This window comes from Orbicella faveolata, unplaced genomic scaffold, assembly GCF_042242905.1.
Source record: "Orbicella faveolata isolate gen_17 unplaced genomic scaffold, um_ofav_v1 contig_12, whole genome shotgun sequence".
Taxonomy (NCBI): Eukaryota; Metazoa; Cnidaria; class Anthozoa; order Scleractinia; family Merulinidae; genus Orbicella; species Orbicella faveolata.
This window is the reverse complement of record NW_028301539.1, coordinates 15202755-15222500: the sequence shown is the minus strand read 5'-3', so window position 1 is coordinate 15222500 and position 19746 is coordinate 15202755. Positions and strand designations below refer to the sequence as shown.

Genomic DNA, 19746 nt, shown 5'->3' with positions numbered 1-19746 from the left:
GGTTGATTAGACAGTAGAGGCATGTTCGAAGAATCATGTCCTTTTTTGTTTGTTTGTTTGTTTTTTTTGCGGCGGGTTTTCTAAGCGAAAGAAATTTATACAGTCGACCCATGTTAATTTTGTGTCTTACGCAGTATGCTTACCTTTTTTTAATGTTGTTGTTATCCCTGAGGAGCTTGTCTTTCCTCCAAGTAGGATAATTACAAAAAAAAAGTGCATCCAAAGACTTCAATGGAATCCACGCCATTCCTTATTTTTTGCAGCATCATTTTTCGGAATTTTTTCTGGTCCTGGGATCATTTGCAGTCCAATTTGGGGATCACTTTCGGAGCTGTACAGACCCCTAGTTCGACGTGCGTAATCCAATTCATGTTTCTTTTCCAGTCAACTTTTTTTATTGTGAAGACTATTCTTATGCAAAAACTAGGTGTTTCCAGCTGACTTCAGGTCGGAGTTACACTGTAAAGGAATACGATATTTGTTCGGGTGTGCTAAATTGAAGAAAAGTAACTTACTCTAACTTTCTGTCGAAAGGAATTTTAGTTTACTATCAGAAAACTAGTGAAATTCCACTGAAAATAATTCCACCCATAACTACGAAACTCAAAGATGCTAAAACTAGCCAACGCAGCAAGGTGTTAATAAGGCTCGTGAAGCTAATTACTATGCGAATTTCGGTTTTAACGTGCGAGCAGACGTGAGCTCAGAACAAATGTTCGTTAAGAGAAAATTACCTTTTGTTCCGATCACACAACTGAAAGCATTTTTTACGAATGTAATAGGGATACTGTTAGAGGTGAAGATAATTAGTTTTCCTTAGTTTTAAAAGTTCTTACCAGAAGTTATTGTTACTTAGTAAAAGAGTGCACTTATGAGTATAACCCAAAGAACTGAAATACAGAAATTCCCGAGTATAACCTAAGTTATTTCAAAATATGCTTCTACAATTCCATACTATTCCTGGTTACCCAATTCCTTACATGGAGAAACAACAGTGGCGGATCCAGACCTTGAGCTAAGGGGAGGGGGAGGGGGGGGGGCGGTTTTGTTTTGCTTGCCCTACCGGCTTCTCTTCCTTCTGTGATTTCCTCTTTTTTTTACCCAAAATAAGGGGTGAGGGGGGGCGGGCCCCGTCCGTAGATCCGCCACGGAAACACCGCAGGGCGAAAAACAGTTAACATTTCTTGCACTGGAGAAAAAAACTTAAAGCAAATGGCTCTTAGTGGAGCGAAGAGGGCACTGAAAATGTTCTTACTGAAGAGAAGTTTCCCAGTACTAATTCACATCTTTTCCAGATCATCAGCGAAAAAGAACAGACTTCGTAATGCAAGAAGCTTGCCAGCGATCAAAGTGCAATTTCGGAAATTCTCAAGTCCCTGATTGATTTCAGTTTGATGAGCAACAGGCATCTTGGAAGTGAAACATGCGTCTTCAGGGAAACATAATATATGTAATTTTAACATGAACAGAACAAGATTCTAATACACGGTGAACATTTTTTACTTACACGGCGGTTTTGAAATCTCTATATAGTAAAAACAGAAGTCCCGAATTTTTTTTTACAATTCCTACGTTTCTTGTCCATTAGATTAGGGAGCTAAAGCAACGACGACGGCGACGTCAAGGACAACGTCAAATCAAAAATAAATTTATATTTTACCAGCGAAATTCACAATTGTCTATATCTGTTCAATACGCCAATGGCTCTAGAAATGTACTCAGGCTAAAAATGCAATGACACCGTTCAATAGACCATTTTCGCTTGGGCGGTTTGTTTTCCATTACAGACTATGTGATATTCTCTAGAAAGTTGTTCTTTTATCCATCTAAAAATTATTTAATTATATCCACGTGACTATTTGAAAATTTGAAAGGAAGAATTCTCAAGAGTATCATCACATGGTCTGAAATGGAGCAACAAACCTCCCAGTCAAAAAAGGTCTATTCCAAATGGAACTACGAAAAATTAGCCGTCGTTGTTCGTATTGTATTTCGTATGGTACGGGTCGTCGTTCGTTCGTATTTGTATTGTATTATATTGTTGTTGCGGGGGACGGAAAAGAAATGTACAAAGGTTTATAAGCCACATGCACAGCTATTGTTTTTCTCATTAAACCTTTTGTTTGGTGACGTTCTCGTTGCCGTGGTCGCCGTTGAGCTTCCTATTGTCACTTGAGCCACGCCCATCGAGTTGACCGAGCGCGTGGAGATTGGTGTCTATTTAAGCACGTGAAGAATGCCTTCACTTCCTAACAGAAATACGAAAATTGATGCTCTCGAAAATACTTAGAAACTGGTCATTTCTCTGTGTCTCAGTTTCCAGAAGGGGGCAAGAAATTTCTAGATATGCATAATCGAAGTAAGTATTCTTCTCGTTGGTCGTCGTAACTTACGTAAGGTACACCTTTCACCTAAGGCTGCATGAGAAGAAGTTTTGACAGCAATATTTGTCATTGCCGAAGTGACGTGACGGGCATACTTATGTTCTTCATCCACGACATCAAGGTAACATGGGAACATATGTAAGGCAAGCGATCTCTCGGTGGACTTGTTCAGTTATCTTGATGTTGTGTTGCGCTGTTCGTTTGAGTGACTACTTTTCCTTGACGACGACGTACCTGAAAAAAGTAAAAACGGTGAGACTCTTCCAACCCTGGCTTCCACAAGATCAATACCATGGCGAAAAAATTATTATGTTCAGTGATCGTTGCGATCAAATGGCAACCACTACGCAACAATAGTTTCCAGTAAAGAAAAAAATTAGAAATCATAATTAACTGCTGAAGATAACCAAGGAACTTCCTTCCATAGTTAGCTCCACGAGGGAATCTGGGGACCGAAGATTTCGGAGGTCGTGGAGTTCCAATCCAACTGGGGTGGAAAGCACTTTCCTTTGCCTTGTGCGGTCAACAGTATCCGTTCCTAGGGCTAACACTCAGAAGGAAATGAGACAATTCTTTGATGTCCAGCTTATCTAATACTTGTGCTACGTGTCTCGACATTTCAGTGAAAATGAAGCTTCTATACTCTACTGTGACTGCCAGGATCAATTCTCAAGACGACAGAAAACTGGTTCTTTTAAAAGAAGAAACTACAGGTTATGACGGCTTTTACGATATGAGAATACGATCGCCACCACTTCAACTGTTGTCAGCGATTTCTTCGATTACAAACAGGCGACAAGTTGTAAATAATTGTCAGATGAGGTTATTTGGTGATATGGACGAGGACTTGACACTTTCATTTAATATTTAGGGCATCACGAAAAACTCATTAAATAGAAGTTTTATTACATCCATTTTGAAATCACTTGTGATCCTCACAATCTGATTGGCTCTCAAGAGTGCGATTTATTCTCGAATCGCACTATTTTTGTGCTCTAAATAGCTCTAAATCGCATCTTTTTCCCAGCCAATGAGAGTGGAACACTAAAAAAACAACCTATCAGATTTCAAGGCTAGAAATCAATTACAGGAAAGCCAGAGCAATTTATTCACGAATCACGCTATTTTGTGTCGTAAATTGCATCTTTTTGTGTTTTGCATACAAAATGAGAGGTGAAAGCGTTTCTGGTTCTGCTTTTAACAAACCGGCTACTGGATCAATAAAATATTGGTACTGACCGAGGCGATTAAAAATGGTTGTAATAACGTGGCAATTGAACTTCGTGTCATGCAATTTGTCGCGCTGCGCGCTCGTTCAATTTTGAAATCACGCGTATGATTTGAGACCAAATTGCACCCCAGTCAGTTCAATTACCATTAAGGTGGCCAAACACAGTTTTCAAGAACTATTTATGCTTTGGCGCCCGTTTTTTGCAAGAGTCAAGGTTAACCACAGAAGGGTTTATTCTCGCATTTTGGCCAAGGTGTGGCTGTTGCCATGGCAACGGGGCTGGTTAAAAACAAGGCTTAAAAAACGGTTTTTGTTTATTTAAAAAAAATACAGTCGTTAGATTTTTTCATCAGTTGCCCACTACAAATTGACATTAAATCCCTTCTTTCAACACTGTTCTAATAAATTTTGACATAGACGATTTTCGTAATTCGCCGCAAATCGTTTTCTCTGCATGTTCTGTATGATTGAAAATTCCCTATGTCAAAATTCAGACTTTTTGTGATAGATCATTCATGTGGTTTCTGAACTGCGTTTTTTTTTGGCCAAATTTCTTGAAATTTTAACGACTGGATCGTTAGAAATCGGCAAGTTTATGCAAAAGCAATCGGTCAAAATGTTTTGAGTAACTGCGCATGCGCTGCATTTAACTGGGGTCTTTTGGTAACAAAGAAAAAGGTGAGAATTGCTGGGTTCTTTGCATCGTTAGCTTTTCTAACATATCTTTGTCATAAAAGACTAGAGCCATCAAAACACTGCGTTCAATAATAGAGAAAAATGATCGCCCTTTTGACCGCATGTTTTGCAAAGAAAATGTAGACACAGGGTAAAATCAGTTGGGAGTGGAATCAGGTTGATTTGAAATCATTCGTCATTTAAACTCTTGTCTTAGCTTTCTCAATGATTTTCTTCTTCAGATATTTTTACAAATTTTCTTGCCTATTTTCAAGGGTATTTTTGTACTTCTTGTATGTAAATATACACTTTTCCCGCGTATTTCCTAGTTGGAAATGCTATCGATACAAACACACACACAAAGGATCTTAGCCGTGCAGAATCCCTTCCTTTATAATCAGCACCTTCTAGAATAGAAATAGCAACTTCAATGAATAATTAATACTACTCACCAGGCCTGCCATCCTTTGATGTTGGTCTGGGAGGAGAGGCTGAGCGCCCAAGGGGTGGTGGGGTGCTTGTTCTTGGTCTTGAATCGGGAGTGCGAGGGATCTTGGGTCTTGAAACAAAGGGTGTTTCATACTGTGGTCTAAAACGTTAAGAATAAAAAACAACAACAAAGGCATTGATAAGTCCACACAAATAACGGAATACAGTTAGTTAGAAGGAACGTAAAAGATTTAAAGAGTTAATAGCTATTGGTGCACATACAAACAGGCATAATAACAAGTCAATGAATGAACAACAAAGAACAAAGAAACGAAAGATTCGAATGATGCTTGGTTATGGGCAGCCAAGGCAGCTGAGTTTGGAGTACACGCTCCGTTGTCGTGCTCCGTTGTCATAGTAAGTAAAGAATTATTGTCATGTTACCTTGTAACATCACTCGACTAAGGTATATTACCGAGCGAATGAATCAAAGACAAGCTTTACAACCGCTTACCTAACGACAGAAGGCTTGACTGGTTGAGGAGCAGCCACACTTCCATCGTCTACATTAGGCTTTGTTTCCTTTGTAAACAACGTACTAACAGTTATACGTTGCAAGCGGATATAAGATCATTCATGTCTTTGCAGTTATTATTATTTCTCATTCAATTTGCAGGCGCAGATCAAAGGATTCAAAGACTACCTTTTTCACTTCTCAAACCCTTCTCCCATTCAGTGTTTAAGCAAAAAGAGGCACTGTATATTAAGTGGGAAATTTCATCCCTAAACCAACAGCTGGGGCACTTAGATTTGTCTCTTTCTTTTTAATTCTTTTTCATTTTTTGTTCATTTTATTTTACTTTTTTATATATACATAAATATATTTTTCTTCTGTTGATGTTTTCTCTCTGCATTGTTCTTTTTTTTTTCTGTTAGTGTTTTTGATTCTGTCTCAACTACTGTTGCTATTCTTTGTTTCGAGTGTATTCCAATATTTCGCAAATTGGTAACGTTAATTTTATGGTGTAATTCTACAATGTACAACCGTCGAACATTTGCAACTGAAGATGACATAGAAATGTCGAAACATGTTTTGTAAAATGAAAAACGTTGTTTCTTTTTTGAAAATTGCTGTTACTCTGCTGTTTTTACGACCGTTAAGCAAAAACATTTTGAAGAGCTATGGAGGGATTTTTAGCCAAGACAAACGTTATGTTACACCAGCATGTCAAAAGCGTACATAAACGATGTTTCAACTCTGAACAGTGTAGGACTGAGGCATGAACTGACTAAAATATTCAACTTACTTTCCTAGTGCTTGGAGGTCTTTCTGTAAGCCAAAAAAAGAACAAAATTAATTTTCCCATATCGATAAAGCCACTGCACTTTGACAATCTAACTCATTTGTTGGCGTATCTGAGGAAATTGTCAAAGTATTGAGTTCCTTACCATTGATTGGAACTTTGCAACTTGCCCAGCAAATTCAGTTTTAGTTTTGATTGAAAAGACATCAAACACTTGAGACACAGTGCTATTTAACCGCATTTCCAAACACCCCCAAAGTTCGTCAAAATACCCTGTTGCATGAGTTATTGTCACCTCTCTTTTCGGTGTTTCGAAATGTGTTAAAACACGATCTCTCGTGTTTGACATCTTGCATGAAACATGATAGATAAGTGGTAGTTTGTGTGCGCGAACAACACCGCCCCGCTACCGTCTAATCTCCCCAACATACACGTTTACATTGTAAAATCTGACGGAGAAAGAAAAAAAGAAAGAACAAAGTAAATTCCAAGCTCAGTAAGCTATCATGTGATATTCACCTTCTGTTGTTGGCCTGGAGCTCTGCCTTGATTTCGATGAAGTTGAGGGTCTGCTCGGCTATAAAGAACAGTAATTTTCAGTTAGCATCAATACAGTAACCATCATTTTGTCCCAGTGGAAGTGCACGCAGAAAACCATAGCTAAAACAAAAATAGGTGAGGAGTTGCAGAAATTATGCTCAAGAGGGCAATAAGTTTGAGACGCTGAATTGTTGTTTATGACATTGTGGCTGGTCAGCAATTGTTTTTAAAGTAACTCGGCAAAACAAAGCGGACATAAGAGAGAAATCCTAGGAATTCCTACATATAACCTTAGTATAACTTGTGACCAACCTGTTGTTCAGATTTTGATCTTATTGTTGTGGTCGACGGTCTGGAGGTATTTTCTGAAAGAGAAATTGAAATGAAATGGCATTGCTATAAAAACAGGGACCTTGGCGGAAACAAACATGATCCTATAGATTTATAATAAAACAGAGATTTTCACCTTCTGCCACAAAATCAAGAAAACGTAAGGTATTTACCATTAAGTATAAATCTACTAGCGTTCTATCACGAATGCCGTTCTCTGATTGGCTACGCTACCCACTATCCATTTTGTCATAGATAGTGAGTAGCAATCTAGTATGCGCTTGTTAACAAACTGGCGGCCGCTTCTTTGCGTGTTAGACAAGTCTCCGAAGACGATTTAGATCAAGTTTAGATGAACGACTAGTAGATTTATACTAAAACAATTAGATTACTTGCTCTCGATTTCTATGCGTAATAATTGACTAGGGCTACACCCTCATCAACTATCACGCAATAGAAATCTCGAGCTCGTAATCTAATTGTTGAATAGTCGATCTTTTTAAGTTGTGTTTAATGCTACTTTACCTTGAATTGTTTCCACAGCTCTTGCTCCTGGAGTGGTCGGCCTTGTAAGAGGGTGATCTGGACCAAGACTCGCTGAAATCTAAACAACAAACAACATCTACTGTGACCGTGTTTAACAATATCACTGTGTATGGTTTGAACCATTGACGACGCAAGTCCATCTAGTTTGACCTCGCGGATGAGGGTGGTCCTGACAAGAAGTTGTTGCTGCTGTACGACAGTTTACCGACCTATGCAGAAGTTATTGCCAGAGTCCAATGAAAAGTAAAAAGTATAATCGAAGGCTTGTTGAGCTGTCTTGTATAACAGTTCTTTTCTCCAACTCTTTTCTCCCAATTTTATGTTTTCTCAACAAACATAGTCACGCGCCACCTTGGTTTGCAAGGCGGCTTAAATAATATAACTTCAAATTAGCCAAGACAAGGCAGTCAACAGCTAAAACACACTGATAAGTTACTGATTTTACTACATGTAAATCGGGTACGCTGTCGATCGAGGTCACAGAGTAGCGTTTTGGAATCATAACAGCTTCATTACACGTGAAAAGTGTGAACGTTTATGTTTTTACTGCAATTTGAGTGCGTTTGTATCCCAATTTTAAAACTCACCCATTAGGGCTTTGTGTAAATTTTTCGGGCAAGAAGTTACTCACCGTCCCCCTCCCCCTCTCAGTCCCCCCCCCACCCCACGCCTCTGCGTGTGAAGGCAGTCAAAGGATAAATAAACACGATACCCTGTGTCTAAAACCAGAACAATATTTGTTCATGGACCTAATCTTTTCCTTGAAGTTCATAGCAATTTTCCAGCCTCACTCCTGCTGTTCCCTCATGGGACAAATAAATGTCTGCAGGCAAATGGCGGTTAATGCAATGAATACATGATAATACGATGAACGACATAATTTCTATGAACTGCAGTTGAAACATGACCTCTGAGAAACCGATGCAGTGCTCCACCAACTTGCCTCATTTTTCACGTTAACAAGTGGATGTTGCTTTTCATTTCATATCAATGTACAAAATGCTACACTAGAACACTTTGTAATTAGTAGCACTTTCTAGATCTTATTTGTATTCAGTTAATTTAAATTTTAATCACTATTCATAAGTATATAATATGTAAATGATTTTATGTAAAATTAGGGAGGGCCATATTGTAAACTACTGGGCAACCAGTAAATTACGTTACCCTCGTTAAATAAAGTCTAATTTATTTATTTATTTATTCATGTACCTTTTTCTTGTTCTTTGGTTGTTCTGATGGCGCAGCTTTCTGCCGAAAATTGCAAAAAGTAAAATAAAAAAATGATACTAATAAACAGAAAAATAATATTTTCAAAATCGGCAGTGATCAATAACTAATATCTATTGATAAAACCTTTCTCTGGACAAATACCTTATAGAAGGTACTTACCTAGGCACGTGGACTGGTACCGATTTATTGAACCCTGCTTGCAATATAAGACAAGTATAGCCACTACACGTATGGGCATGACCCCATAAGCTACTGAGCTTTAATTTTTATTGTGTTTAAATAAAGGTTGTCTGTCTGTCTGTGTAACGACAAGGAGACGAGAGACACTGTTCATATAAACCCATGGAATACTGGAATCAAGCTACATATTCAGAGTGTTCTTATTCATGAGTTGATATACACCGGTTAAACACTGTTTAAATTAACTGTAACACTGTGTAAATTCAACATCTCACGACTTGCAAACAACAAGTTGCAACTTTCTGAATGGAATAAAATTGACCTCTGTTTCGTTCAATGTTGTCAAGAGAGGATGAAGTGTAAGGAGTTAATCCCCTGTATAAGCCTTCTTCTCAGGATAGCCCCCTCAAGTTATTTTTAGATCACTCCCGTTTTAAGAAATCCCGGGGGGACTGGAGAGAGTCGACCCTGCATTGCAAATCTTACTCACGTGGACGGCCGAAGCGGCTTTTCTCGCATTTTAATTGTCCGTGAAAGCATCAACGCAAAAAGCGTGGTAGCATGATCCGCCTGAGGACTGGATACCACATCTAAAAATAACTCACGAGGGATAAAATTGAAAAACGGGAGCTGGAGAAAACCATGACAGAAACGGCAACGAAAATGCCACCAAAAAAAGACTTTATGAGTCGAACAATGACTATGCACATGCGTTATAAATCTTAATACAATACATGTGTGTCCTCTGCAAAACAACAACGTGAAATGACAAAATTCCACGTATTTTGAGAACGTGAAACACGACAGCCAATTTTTCGAATTTCGTTTGGAACTGTTTGCTGACATTAAATATTTAGCTTGAGCAAGTTTTACACTGCATGAAATACTGAACTGGTCAAGCTACAACCCTTCGTCCTCTCTTAACAATGTTCAACGTTACAGATAAGCACAGAGTTTTGCCCAACACAGCGAGATGTCGTTCAACAAATGTTAAACCCAAGCCTTCAATCTCTGGGCCACAAACAAGCAATATACCATTGAATACTGAGTGTTAAGTAACTCCTCTCCAAACAACTCTCCATCAAGTGGCTCAAGCATCTCCTGTTTGTCCAGCTCAGCATCAATAGCATCTCCCTCCTAATGACAAGATGGTAAAAATGGCAATCTCGATTCAAAACTCTTATTTCTCCTAATGACAAGGTGGTAAAAATGGCACTCTCAACACAAAACTCTTATTTCTTCTAATGAGGAGATGGTAAAAATGGCACTCTCAACACAAAACTCTTATTTCTCCCAATGACAAGATGATAAAAATAACACTCTCAACACAAAACTCTTATTTCTCCTAATGACAAGGTGGTAAAAATGGCACTCTCAAGACAAAACTTTTATTTCTCCTAATGACAAGATGGTAAAAATGGCACTCTCAACACAAAACTCTTATTTCTCCCAATGACAAGATGGTAAAAATAACACTCTCAACACAAAGGTTTATTTCTCTTAAACTGAGCCCTGGCCAAACGGACTCTCAAGTAGTCGCAAGTGGCCGCAAGTTGATTTTGAGTAGAAACTTGCGTTGGGTGGCCAAACGGACTCGCATGTTTCCTTGCAAGTACACGCAAGTTGCAAAAAAAAAAAAAAAAAAAAAAAAAAAAAAAACATTTCTAGGCAGACATATCCAGTATTTCATTGGCTGATAATAGGAAATGGACGTCACTCAACTTACGTTGACTTGGGTTGGGTGGCCAAACGGTGAAAAACTTGCGTCGAATTTGATCTCGACCAAAGTGAGCGCAAGTCATCGCAAGCCAACAAAAGTGTGCGCAAGGCCTGGCCAAACGGAGTCGCAAGTAGACCGAAGTTTTCAACTTGCGTCTACTTCCGAGTCCGTTTGGCCAGGGCTTAAGGACAACAACATGGGTAAAATAACACTCTCGACACAAAGATTTTACTAATGACGATAGTAAAAATAACACTCTTGATACAAATATCGTATTTCTCTCCTGATGACACGATAGTTTTCAAATGCCTAACCCAGCCCTAAAGACCAGAGTACAGAGTGCAAAGTAAACAGTGGTACAATGTGTGTCATACTGTATATCTGTTGCTGCAAAAATCCACTATCTAAGATTGTAAACTATTAGGAACTGCTGACATAAGTTTGAGCGTATTCTATATTGCATACCATAGAAATCATAATGCACCAAACTCTTGAAAAAGAAACTGCTCAAAGTGGTCATGAGCCACTGAACTCGGAAAATGAATGATAGAAGAGTGTCGAGGCAACTGGACGGAGTTCATTTTAACCCTTTGGTCATTGGGTAAATCAAGATAAGGAATACATTTAACGACATTGCCTAAAATGATTTGTGTACCAGAAGTTACTAAGCACGACAACTCACATCATCATCATCTTCCTCGTCTTCATCATCAGACTCGGGATCATTTGAAGCAGTTGGATCATCTGTAATTTAAATAATAATTTCAAAACCAACAAAATTATTCCACCAAAATTATAGATTACATTGTGTTCACCAGACTGACCCACGTATCAAAATTTTTTCTATTGACACTGAAAAAAAAAAAAAGAACTCGGTTGATACAGGTGACCAAAAGAAGTGTCTCAGAAGCAAAAAGGGCTGTCTACACCATTTTTCACTGTTTGTGGGCACTTCTACAAAAATGACAGAGCTATTTTGAACCGGTTAAGATCTCACTAATCAATCAAAAATTGCAATAAATAAACCAATTAGAACTTTTAAAAACTGGATAATCTGTGCAATGATAGACAAAAATACACAATGATATGCAGTAACAAATATCCCACCAGTGTTAAGTTGCTTGATAATAAACTGAATCTGCCTGGTCATATCAGGGTTGTCGTCTTTAAGGAAACACTCAAGGATCTCCTCCATTCCCTGTATAACAAGCACATGACAGCAACAATAATTACATGGAATATGGCATGAAGTCTTTTTGTAGATGCTGTGACTGTAGCGGTAAGTTTTTATTTGGTTATCACTCGGTTGAGTGTAAAATGACAAGCAACATTTAGGACCAATTTGTCCCAAAACTGTAAGCATGCATAAGACTTTTGAAATTGTAAAATTAAATGAATACGTATCTCTACACCCAGTGACCAATAGCTTCGTTTATGATGCCAGCAACCAGTTCACTTGCAATTTCGCAGATGATCAAAGTTGCTGTGATGGGCATATAAATCACTGGTGTGTCAATGCCTTTAAAGGAAATTCAATGGAGCACTAAATGTCATTCTGTGATAGGATTGATGTGATGGTGACATTGATTACTTTCCGGAAATGCATCTGTGTTTGCAGTTTGCAGGCTACTACACTGTTGGATAAATTGACAAATTCCATACTTAGAAAGCATACACCTACATGAGGAGTTCTCAGCTCTATAGTTCTCATTTATACACGTTCGTATTTAAAAACGAGTTCTTAGCTCCTCGACGAAACGTGCTAATAGTCGATTGATTGATTTGTTTATTAGGCTTTCTACCAACCTACATTTATGTAGTTTTTGTAAGACAATAGGAAGCCCCCAATACCCAATGGACACTTTTTGATACACAAAATTAAGTGAATAAAATCATTACCAGAGCTCGTGCTTCCTCTTTCACAGTTGGCAATGCCAGAATACTGTACAACGCTCCATTCACATATGGACGAATCTATTAAAAAAAGAATAATATGACCCAAAAAAATCACACTTAGTACCACACAGAGCCAAATATTTTATACGAAAGAATGTAGACCGTTGACTTCCAATAAGTTGAATGACCTGGTACGACTTACACACGAAATAGGAAAATTTATTCTTAGTTAATTAAGAGGAATGGTTACGAAACCTGACAAACAAAGATGACAGGAATTCTGTCAGAAGCTCCATGACCACGATCAATCTTTGTTTCGCTCTTGTACACTATGTACGAATTAAGCAAGTTAACTGAAACGTTTCTTTAGGTTAGTTGCTCAGACAAAAACATGCAAAAAACATACAACAAAGAACTTTGTAGGGCTTCATAACCAATTTGATTGCATTTCAAAAGTTAAAAAAGGTGTTAAGTGAATAACACTGTACATACTTAACAGCTGCCAACAACCACGTGCATTTTTACCTCTTGATTTTCATGTCCTAAAAGATCACTGAGCACTCGAAGAATGTGAGCAGCATCTTTTATGCATTTTCTCTTTCCTGAAGAATGAGGATGTTATCACAGTATTACATTGTGATATCAAACACAACAGCAACGAAATCAGTAATTACAGAACATTTTTATTTACGAAATAGAAAGCACGTACTGTGTTTCTATCAAGTTTTAGTATAAATCTACTAGCGTTCTATCATGAATGCCATTCTGTGATTGGCTACGCTACTCACTATCTATTCCGTGAATAGATAGTGAGTAGCGTAGCAGTGTGGGCTTGTTAACAAAATAACGGCCTCTTCTTGGCGTTTTCAAAGTCTCTATGAACAGAATCTAGATAAAGTTTTTAACGACTAGTAGATTTATACTAAAACAATTAGATTATTCGCTCTCGATTTTTATACGTGATAGTTGTCAAGGGTGCAGCCCGAGTCAACTATCACGCATAGAAATCTCAAGCTCATAATCTAATAATCTAATAATAGAAACACAATTTTTAATCAATCAGCGCGTGTATTTTCTTTGCACTATTTTCTAATCCAAAATGTAGCTGTTTCCTTTTTCAGTGCTATAATAAAATACATGGAGTCATTGTTTCTCTTACCAGCAGAGCGCAAACAAAGGTTCATGAGCAAGGCAACAGAATATTCCAGTGTGTAATCTGATAAGTTGTCATGGTCCATCAACAGTTGTGATAGCCACTGAATCAAATCACCATTGATCATGACTGATTGCATTTGGCGTCTAGAAAGAAAATCACAAGTGATTAGAGTTACACATATCAAGCAAACAATGATGATTACGACAGTTGCTCAAAATTCACCCCTCAAACCTCATTTATAGGAAATTCTTCTCAAAACTCTAGTGTCTTAACGTTGTTTTCAAGTGGGTATCCTTGTCATCTTTGGACGTTTTGGGAATTTAGTTATGATAAAATGTCACATTAACACTTCGAAAGAATAGCACAGTTTAAAACGTAAATGGTTTGCAAACCCACAGAGACCCTTACCCTCTCACTCCCAAGAGTGCCATGTGGCACAAAATACCATTACATGCTCAATATTTGGTCGATTTTTATCACATTTGAAGAGCAAAAAGGTCTTGGACAGATCTGTCTTTTGAAAGCATAAAATCACACCCCCTTCCTACACAAGGCTTGATTAACCACCCCTACAAATTGTGCAACTTTTTCCTCTTAGACTTTTAAGATCAAGTTAATATCTGACAACACATTAAGAGCTGCATATTAACCTATAGTTCAGGGGTATACCTTAACTATACAAGGAGTAAGATATTTTTTAACGCTTTTCGTTTTGAATGATTTTCAATTCAAACTGAGGCTTCCTCTATGCTTATTACTATAATGTATGGTATCCCACAAATAATGTCTTTCAAATGGTGTACTATGTGTGGTCCTGGAATCTACTTACTGTTTTACAAAATATGTGGTTTTCCCCACGGGAGTGAAAGGGTTAAAAGCAAAAAGCCTTTGACATACATAATCCTCTTCATGCTTAAGTGGCCCATAAAGCCGTAAAAAAGTCTTTGAAGGGGGCTGTAAAATTAGAAACCTGTCTGGGCAACATCAGCTATAACCAAGAACTGGCTTGATTTAGTCGCAGCGGGCTTGATTGCTGGTGATTCACAAGTTAAAGAAATTTAAAGGAAAGCTATCCTTTGTTTTTGAGTGTATTTTTCCAAAGGCCAAAACATTTGGGGTTGCGACGTTGATATTTAAGTAACGTATCCAGTCAGGACAAAATTACTCAAAGAAATGAAATTACTCATTCAAGCAAATGATGGACTCGATTATGTGTCCAAAAATGATTTGAAACAATAACAAGTCATTACTGTGGATAACGAACGAATGATGTTAAGTAGAAAACAAAAACACCAGGGATGGAAGTACAGCAAATCTTTGGACGGTGGATGGTACGGTTCTGTCCAAGATTGCTGTAACATCAGAGACTTCTGACAAGTTACCTGAGACTAAGCTTCTGTAAGGTTCCCAGAATGTTCTCACTAGTGAGAGATGTTTTCGGTTCCTTCGTTAATGCTGACAGTAAGGCCTGCACAAGAGATGGATTCTGAGCTAAATATGAACGTCCTGCATAGTAACAAAGACAAGAGCAATGTTATATACCTTTCACAATAGCTAAAAACTGTCAAACATAGCTATTTATTCTGTCTGTTAGTATGATTCACATAGCTATAATAATATAAACAGTGGAAGCCACAAAAAACTTCATTAACTGCTGCATTATTTGTGTTCTTTTTAACCTTATAACGAAAACAACAAAACAGGTAGCAGTTAGATTGTCACGCCGATTAGTTTTAAAGTAATTAAAACTTTAGAGTGAAGATTTTGTCAAAATAAGGATGTTCTGGCGATAAAGTCATATACATGTATGAACATAATACATGGTATTTTTTCCAATCTTTGTTCCAAACTATTTGTACAAATGAAGACAGTGACTATGCTATTATTTAAAAAAAATGCCTATTAGATCATGCATGGCTTTTTCTAGGCCTCTTCGTGAATTTGTTTCAGCAATGTGCACCACTAAGATGAACAGCAGGAGAAAACCAGCATCCTCACAGTCATTTTTGTTTAGCTAAACATTTTGTTGTCTTTCCCAAACATTTCACATGATGGGAATGATTAAAAACATGTCTCAAACTAGATTCATTCCATAAAGTTGTGCCTGAAAAGCACATGTTTTATATTGATTTATTTTCCTGTTTGTTCTCCAAGTTTAGTCTCGACTGAAAAGATATGTATAATCTTGTGACAGTGTTTCATCATGTTTTGGCCAAAGACCTGGGCCGGGTTGTTCGAAAGTGCTAACCCAGGATTAAAAGTTAACTGAAGTATTTATTTTTCTGGCATAAAAAAACATTGCTTATGTTTTAAGTAGTTTAAGATTACTAAAGCTCAGACTGAGGGACAAACAATAGCAGTTTTTATAATTGAAATGATCATCCTGCATAAATATGTTCCTTTATGTATTATTTATTTTATTTATTTTAAACAGAAAACCTCACCAAAACGTTTAAAACTGACATCAAATTTCTCGCTAATCCTGGGTTAGCTTAGCTGGGCATTGAATAACACGGCCTGAAGTTCATCAAAATCTAGTTATAAGTGACATAATTATTTTTAACTCTCTTCTCAGTGTTTGTAAATAATTTTATGATAAAACACTGTTACAAGTGTTATATTAACTAGAAGATGTCACTAATTTGGAATGGGGATGATTCATTCATGTGCAATGCAGGACTTTGTAAGTGAAATTGATCACAGAAATTAAGAACATTGAAATGTTGAGTTGGAAAAGGTTCATGTTGGTTGCCATAAGGTGTTGAAGGTTCTGTAGATGATAATTATTGATGAGAGAACGTTGGGACAGTAGACACAGCTTCTGATTGGCTAATTGCGAATTTGGGTACGGTAATGTATATAATCAGTTAATTAGTGTAGCTTCCTTACAAGACCATTATGTAGTGTAAGTACATTACACTGGTAAGTGATGTACTTGTAACAAAAGACAGAAGAAAACAGATGAAAATAGTGCCACTGTCTGCTATTTGGTAGCCTGCGAACAGGCTCATGTTCGAGCACAAGCCCGCAAGCGTAGAGGCGTAGACCGCACACGTAAACGTGTGTTGTTTTGATGCCCGCTTGCAATCACATACATTTGTAATATTTAACTCTTTCCATATGCAGTTGACAACACAACAAGTACGTCTTGATTCATTAACATACTTTCAACTGCTAATTCCTGCTGCCTCTAGTTTGAAATTTAACCAGAAATAGACTGGAACTTTGTTAAAACATCAATAATACGTGCACTCAACTCTTCCTCTGACTCCAAATGTGGATGACTTGTTTTTTATTGTGCGGTAAATTACCGACTTCATGGGGATTTAATCACCCCTCATCAAACATAATAGATTGACAGTTTTCTCGCCTTTCCCGCTTTTCGACCAATGGTATTTTACTTCACTCAGATGAAGCAGAAATGAAAAAATTACAGAGATCAGGGCAGGCTCACTTTCTTAGCGCTTCTTCACCAGACTCCTTCCCGCCGGATCACTTTACTCTTCACCGCTCGCGCGTGTGACTCAAAGGTGAGCCTGCTCACAGGCTGGCTATTTGGAAGAATGCTTGACCCATTTTGAGTTAACTGAATTCAGATTTGAAACAAGGTTTGCATTGTTTCCTCTTGCCTTAATTTTACAATGTAATAGCACAGGTCAAAATATTCACCATTGTCTACATTTATACCATTGTTGTGACTGAGCAGCTGCAAGCGACACTTGAGAACGTCCATCATAGGGACCTCCTGCTGGTGATGGGTGACCTTAATGCTAAGGTCGGCTCAGACAACATGAATTTTGAAAGGGTAACGGGAAGAGAAGGATGTGGACTGCAGAATGACAATGGAGAGAGGCTGGTAGAATGGTGTGCATTCAATAACATGATCATTGGTGGAACTTTATTCCTACATTGCAACATTCACAAACTCAACTGGACATCCCCAAATGGGAGGGATCAAAACCAAATAGACCATCTCATGGTTAACAGCATGTGGCGCCGCTCCCTGCTTGACATAAGAGTAAAAAGAGGGGCTGATGCAAGCACCCCTAGATATGACATCAGCAGACTACAAGACCCTAGGACTAAGAAAGCCTTTGTCCTACAGCTGAGGAACAGGTTCCAAGCCCTGAGTAACATAGACGAGTAAGACAATGAAGAAGAAGACGCTGTAAATCAACAGTGGAAGCAAGTGAGGAACATCTTTGATGAAGCAAGTAAAACCTGTCTGGGGATGCAGAAGACTAGAAAAAAAAAAAAGAATGGATTACACCAGACACGTGGCAGGTTATTGAGGAAAGACGCCAGCTGAAGAAGAAGATAAATGACAGCAGATCAGCCAGACTCCGAGAGAGGTATATAGCGGCGTACACAGAAACCAACAGGCATGTTAAGAGGAAGATCCGAACTGACAAAAGGGCATATATGGAAGAGCTGGCAAAGGAAGCAGAGGAAGCGGCAAAAAAGGGAGAGCAGAGGAATGTCTATAAAGTCACTAAATTGATCTGTGGAAAATATAATGGCAGCAGAAATGCCCCCATAGGAGATAAACAAGGATAGCTCCTCACCACTGAGAAAGACCAAGAAGCACGTTGGGTAGAACATTTCAAGGAAGTCCTCAACAGACCATCACCAGAAGAGGAGCCTGATATACCAGAAGCTCAGGAGGACCTAAGTGTTGACATCAGACCACCAAAGAAAGAAGAGATCATTTCAGCCATTAATTCTCTAAAAAACCACAAGGCACCTGGCAAAGACCGCCTCAACGCTGAACTGTTCAAGGCAGATGCTGTGACCACCGCAAACATCTTGCAGCCACTTTTCAACACCATATGGGACAGAAGGAAAATCCCTGATGACTGGAATGAGGGCATCATCATCAAGATACCAAAGAAAGGAGCTCTCTCTGAATGAAGCAACTGGCGTGGCATTGTACTATTATCCACTCCTAGTAAGATCCTAGCGAAAATCATCATGAAGCGCCTATCACTGGCTGTGGACCTTAAACTCCGCGAGGAACAGGCAGGTTTCAGGAGAGGAAGGGGATGTATCGATCATATTTTCACGCTGAGAAATATTATTGAACAGAGTACCGAGTGGTAGTGAACTCTTTATGTGAACTTTGTAGATTTTGCCAAAGCCTTCGATAGTGTGCATCGACACAGCCTCTGGAAGATATTACGAGCGTATGGGGCCCCTCCCACCTTGCTGAGATCATCAAAAGTTTCTATGACAACTTTACCTGCTGTGTTGGCGATGGTGACATCTTATTTGAAGTCCACACTGGTGTCAGGCAGGGGTGTGTCATGTCCACATTACTTTTCAACCTTGTTGTGGACTGGATCATGCGGCATACCACTGAGGATCAGATCAGGGTCATTAGATGGACACCTTTTTCCTACTTGGAAGACCTGGATTATGCTGATAATCTTGCCTTACCATCACACACCCACAAGCACATTCAAGAGAAGACGCAACACCTTAACACCTTTGCAAAGCAAGTTGGCCTTAACATCAGCAGCAAAAAGACCGAAATTATAGCACTGAATACTACCAACACACGACCAGCCCAGATTGATAACGAAGAACTTCCTTACACAGACAGATTTACCTATCTTGGCAGCATCATCAGTAGAGATGGAGGAACTGACCTGGACATTCAGAGCCGTCTCAACAAGGCCAGAAACTCGCTCAACATGATGAATAAGGTATGGCGCTCCTCCACTTACAGTATTCGTACCAAGCTGAATCTCTATCACAGCTGCGTCCTCACAACTCTCCTGTATGGTTCAGAATGTTGGCGCTTAATGGAGAAGGATTTATCAAAACTCTCTACATTTCACACCAAGAGCCTTCGGCATATCCTACGCATCTTTTGGCCTAATGTCATCTCAAATAATGATCTCTTTGAACGGTGTGGAACTGAACCAAAGGCTACCATCCTGATGAGGAGACGTTGGAGGTGGATTGGCCTCGTCGCTCACCAAGAAGCCTCAATTGCGAAAAGTGCTTTGCATTGGACGCCAGAAGGAAAACACAAGAGGGGCCGCCCTAAGATCACATGGCGGCGGACGTTGGAGAAGGAAATCAAGGAGATGGGGAAGACCTGGGAAGGCATCAAGTTT

At 38.7% G+C, this 19746-nt stretch overlaps 1 protein-coding gene and 1 pseudogene across 3 annotated transcripts in view; one reads left to right on the top strand and one right to left on the bottom strand.

Annotated features, from left to right (window-relative positions):
- Positions 1-1430: 1430 nt before the first annotated feature.
- LOC110061558 (lisH domain-containing protein ARMC9-like) overlaps positions 1431-19746 on the bottom strand; it is a 43378-nt gene continuing 25062 nt past the window's right edge. For all 3 annotated transcript variants that reach the window (XM_020768390.2, XM_089282508.1, XM_020768391.2), the window contains 15 exons: positions 15007-15130; positions 13628-13767; positions 12994-13070; positions 12472-12546; positions 11680-11770; positions 11255-11316; positions 9888-9989; positions 8652-8690; positions 7419-7497; positions 6876-6928; positions 6543-6600; positions 6027-6049; positions 5234-5301; positions 4743-4879; positions 1431-2618 (listed from right to left, as the gene is read on the bottom strand). In XM_020768390.2, coding sequence (XP_020624049.1) covers positions 2557-2618; positions 4743-4879; positions 5234-5301; positions 6027-6049; positions 6543-6600; positions 6876-6928; positions 7419-7497; positions 8652-8690; positions 9888-9989; positions 11255-11316; positions 11680-11770; positions 12472-12546; positions 12994-13070; positions 13628-13767; positions 15007-15130 — 1190 coding nt within the window. In that variant the 3' untranslated portion in view covers positions 1431-2556. The remainder of the gene's footprint in view (positions 2619-4742; positions 4880-5233; positions 5302-6026; positions 6050-6542; positions 6601-6875; positions 6929-7418; positions 7498-8651; positions 8691-9887; positions 9990-11254; positions 11317-11679; positions 11771-12471; positions 12547-12993; positions 13071-13627; positions 13768-15006; positions 15131-19746) is intronic.
- LOC149116822 (uncharacterized) lies at positions 17373-18535 on the top strand (annotated as a pseudogene).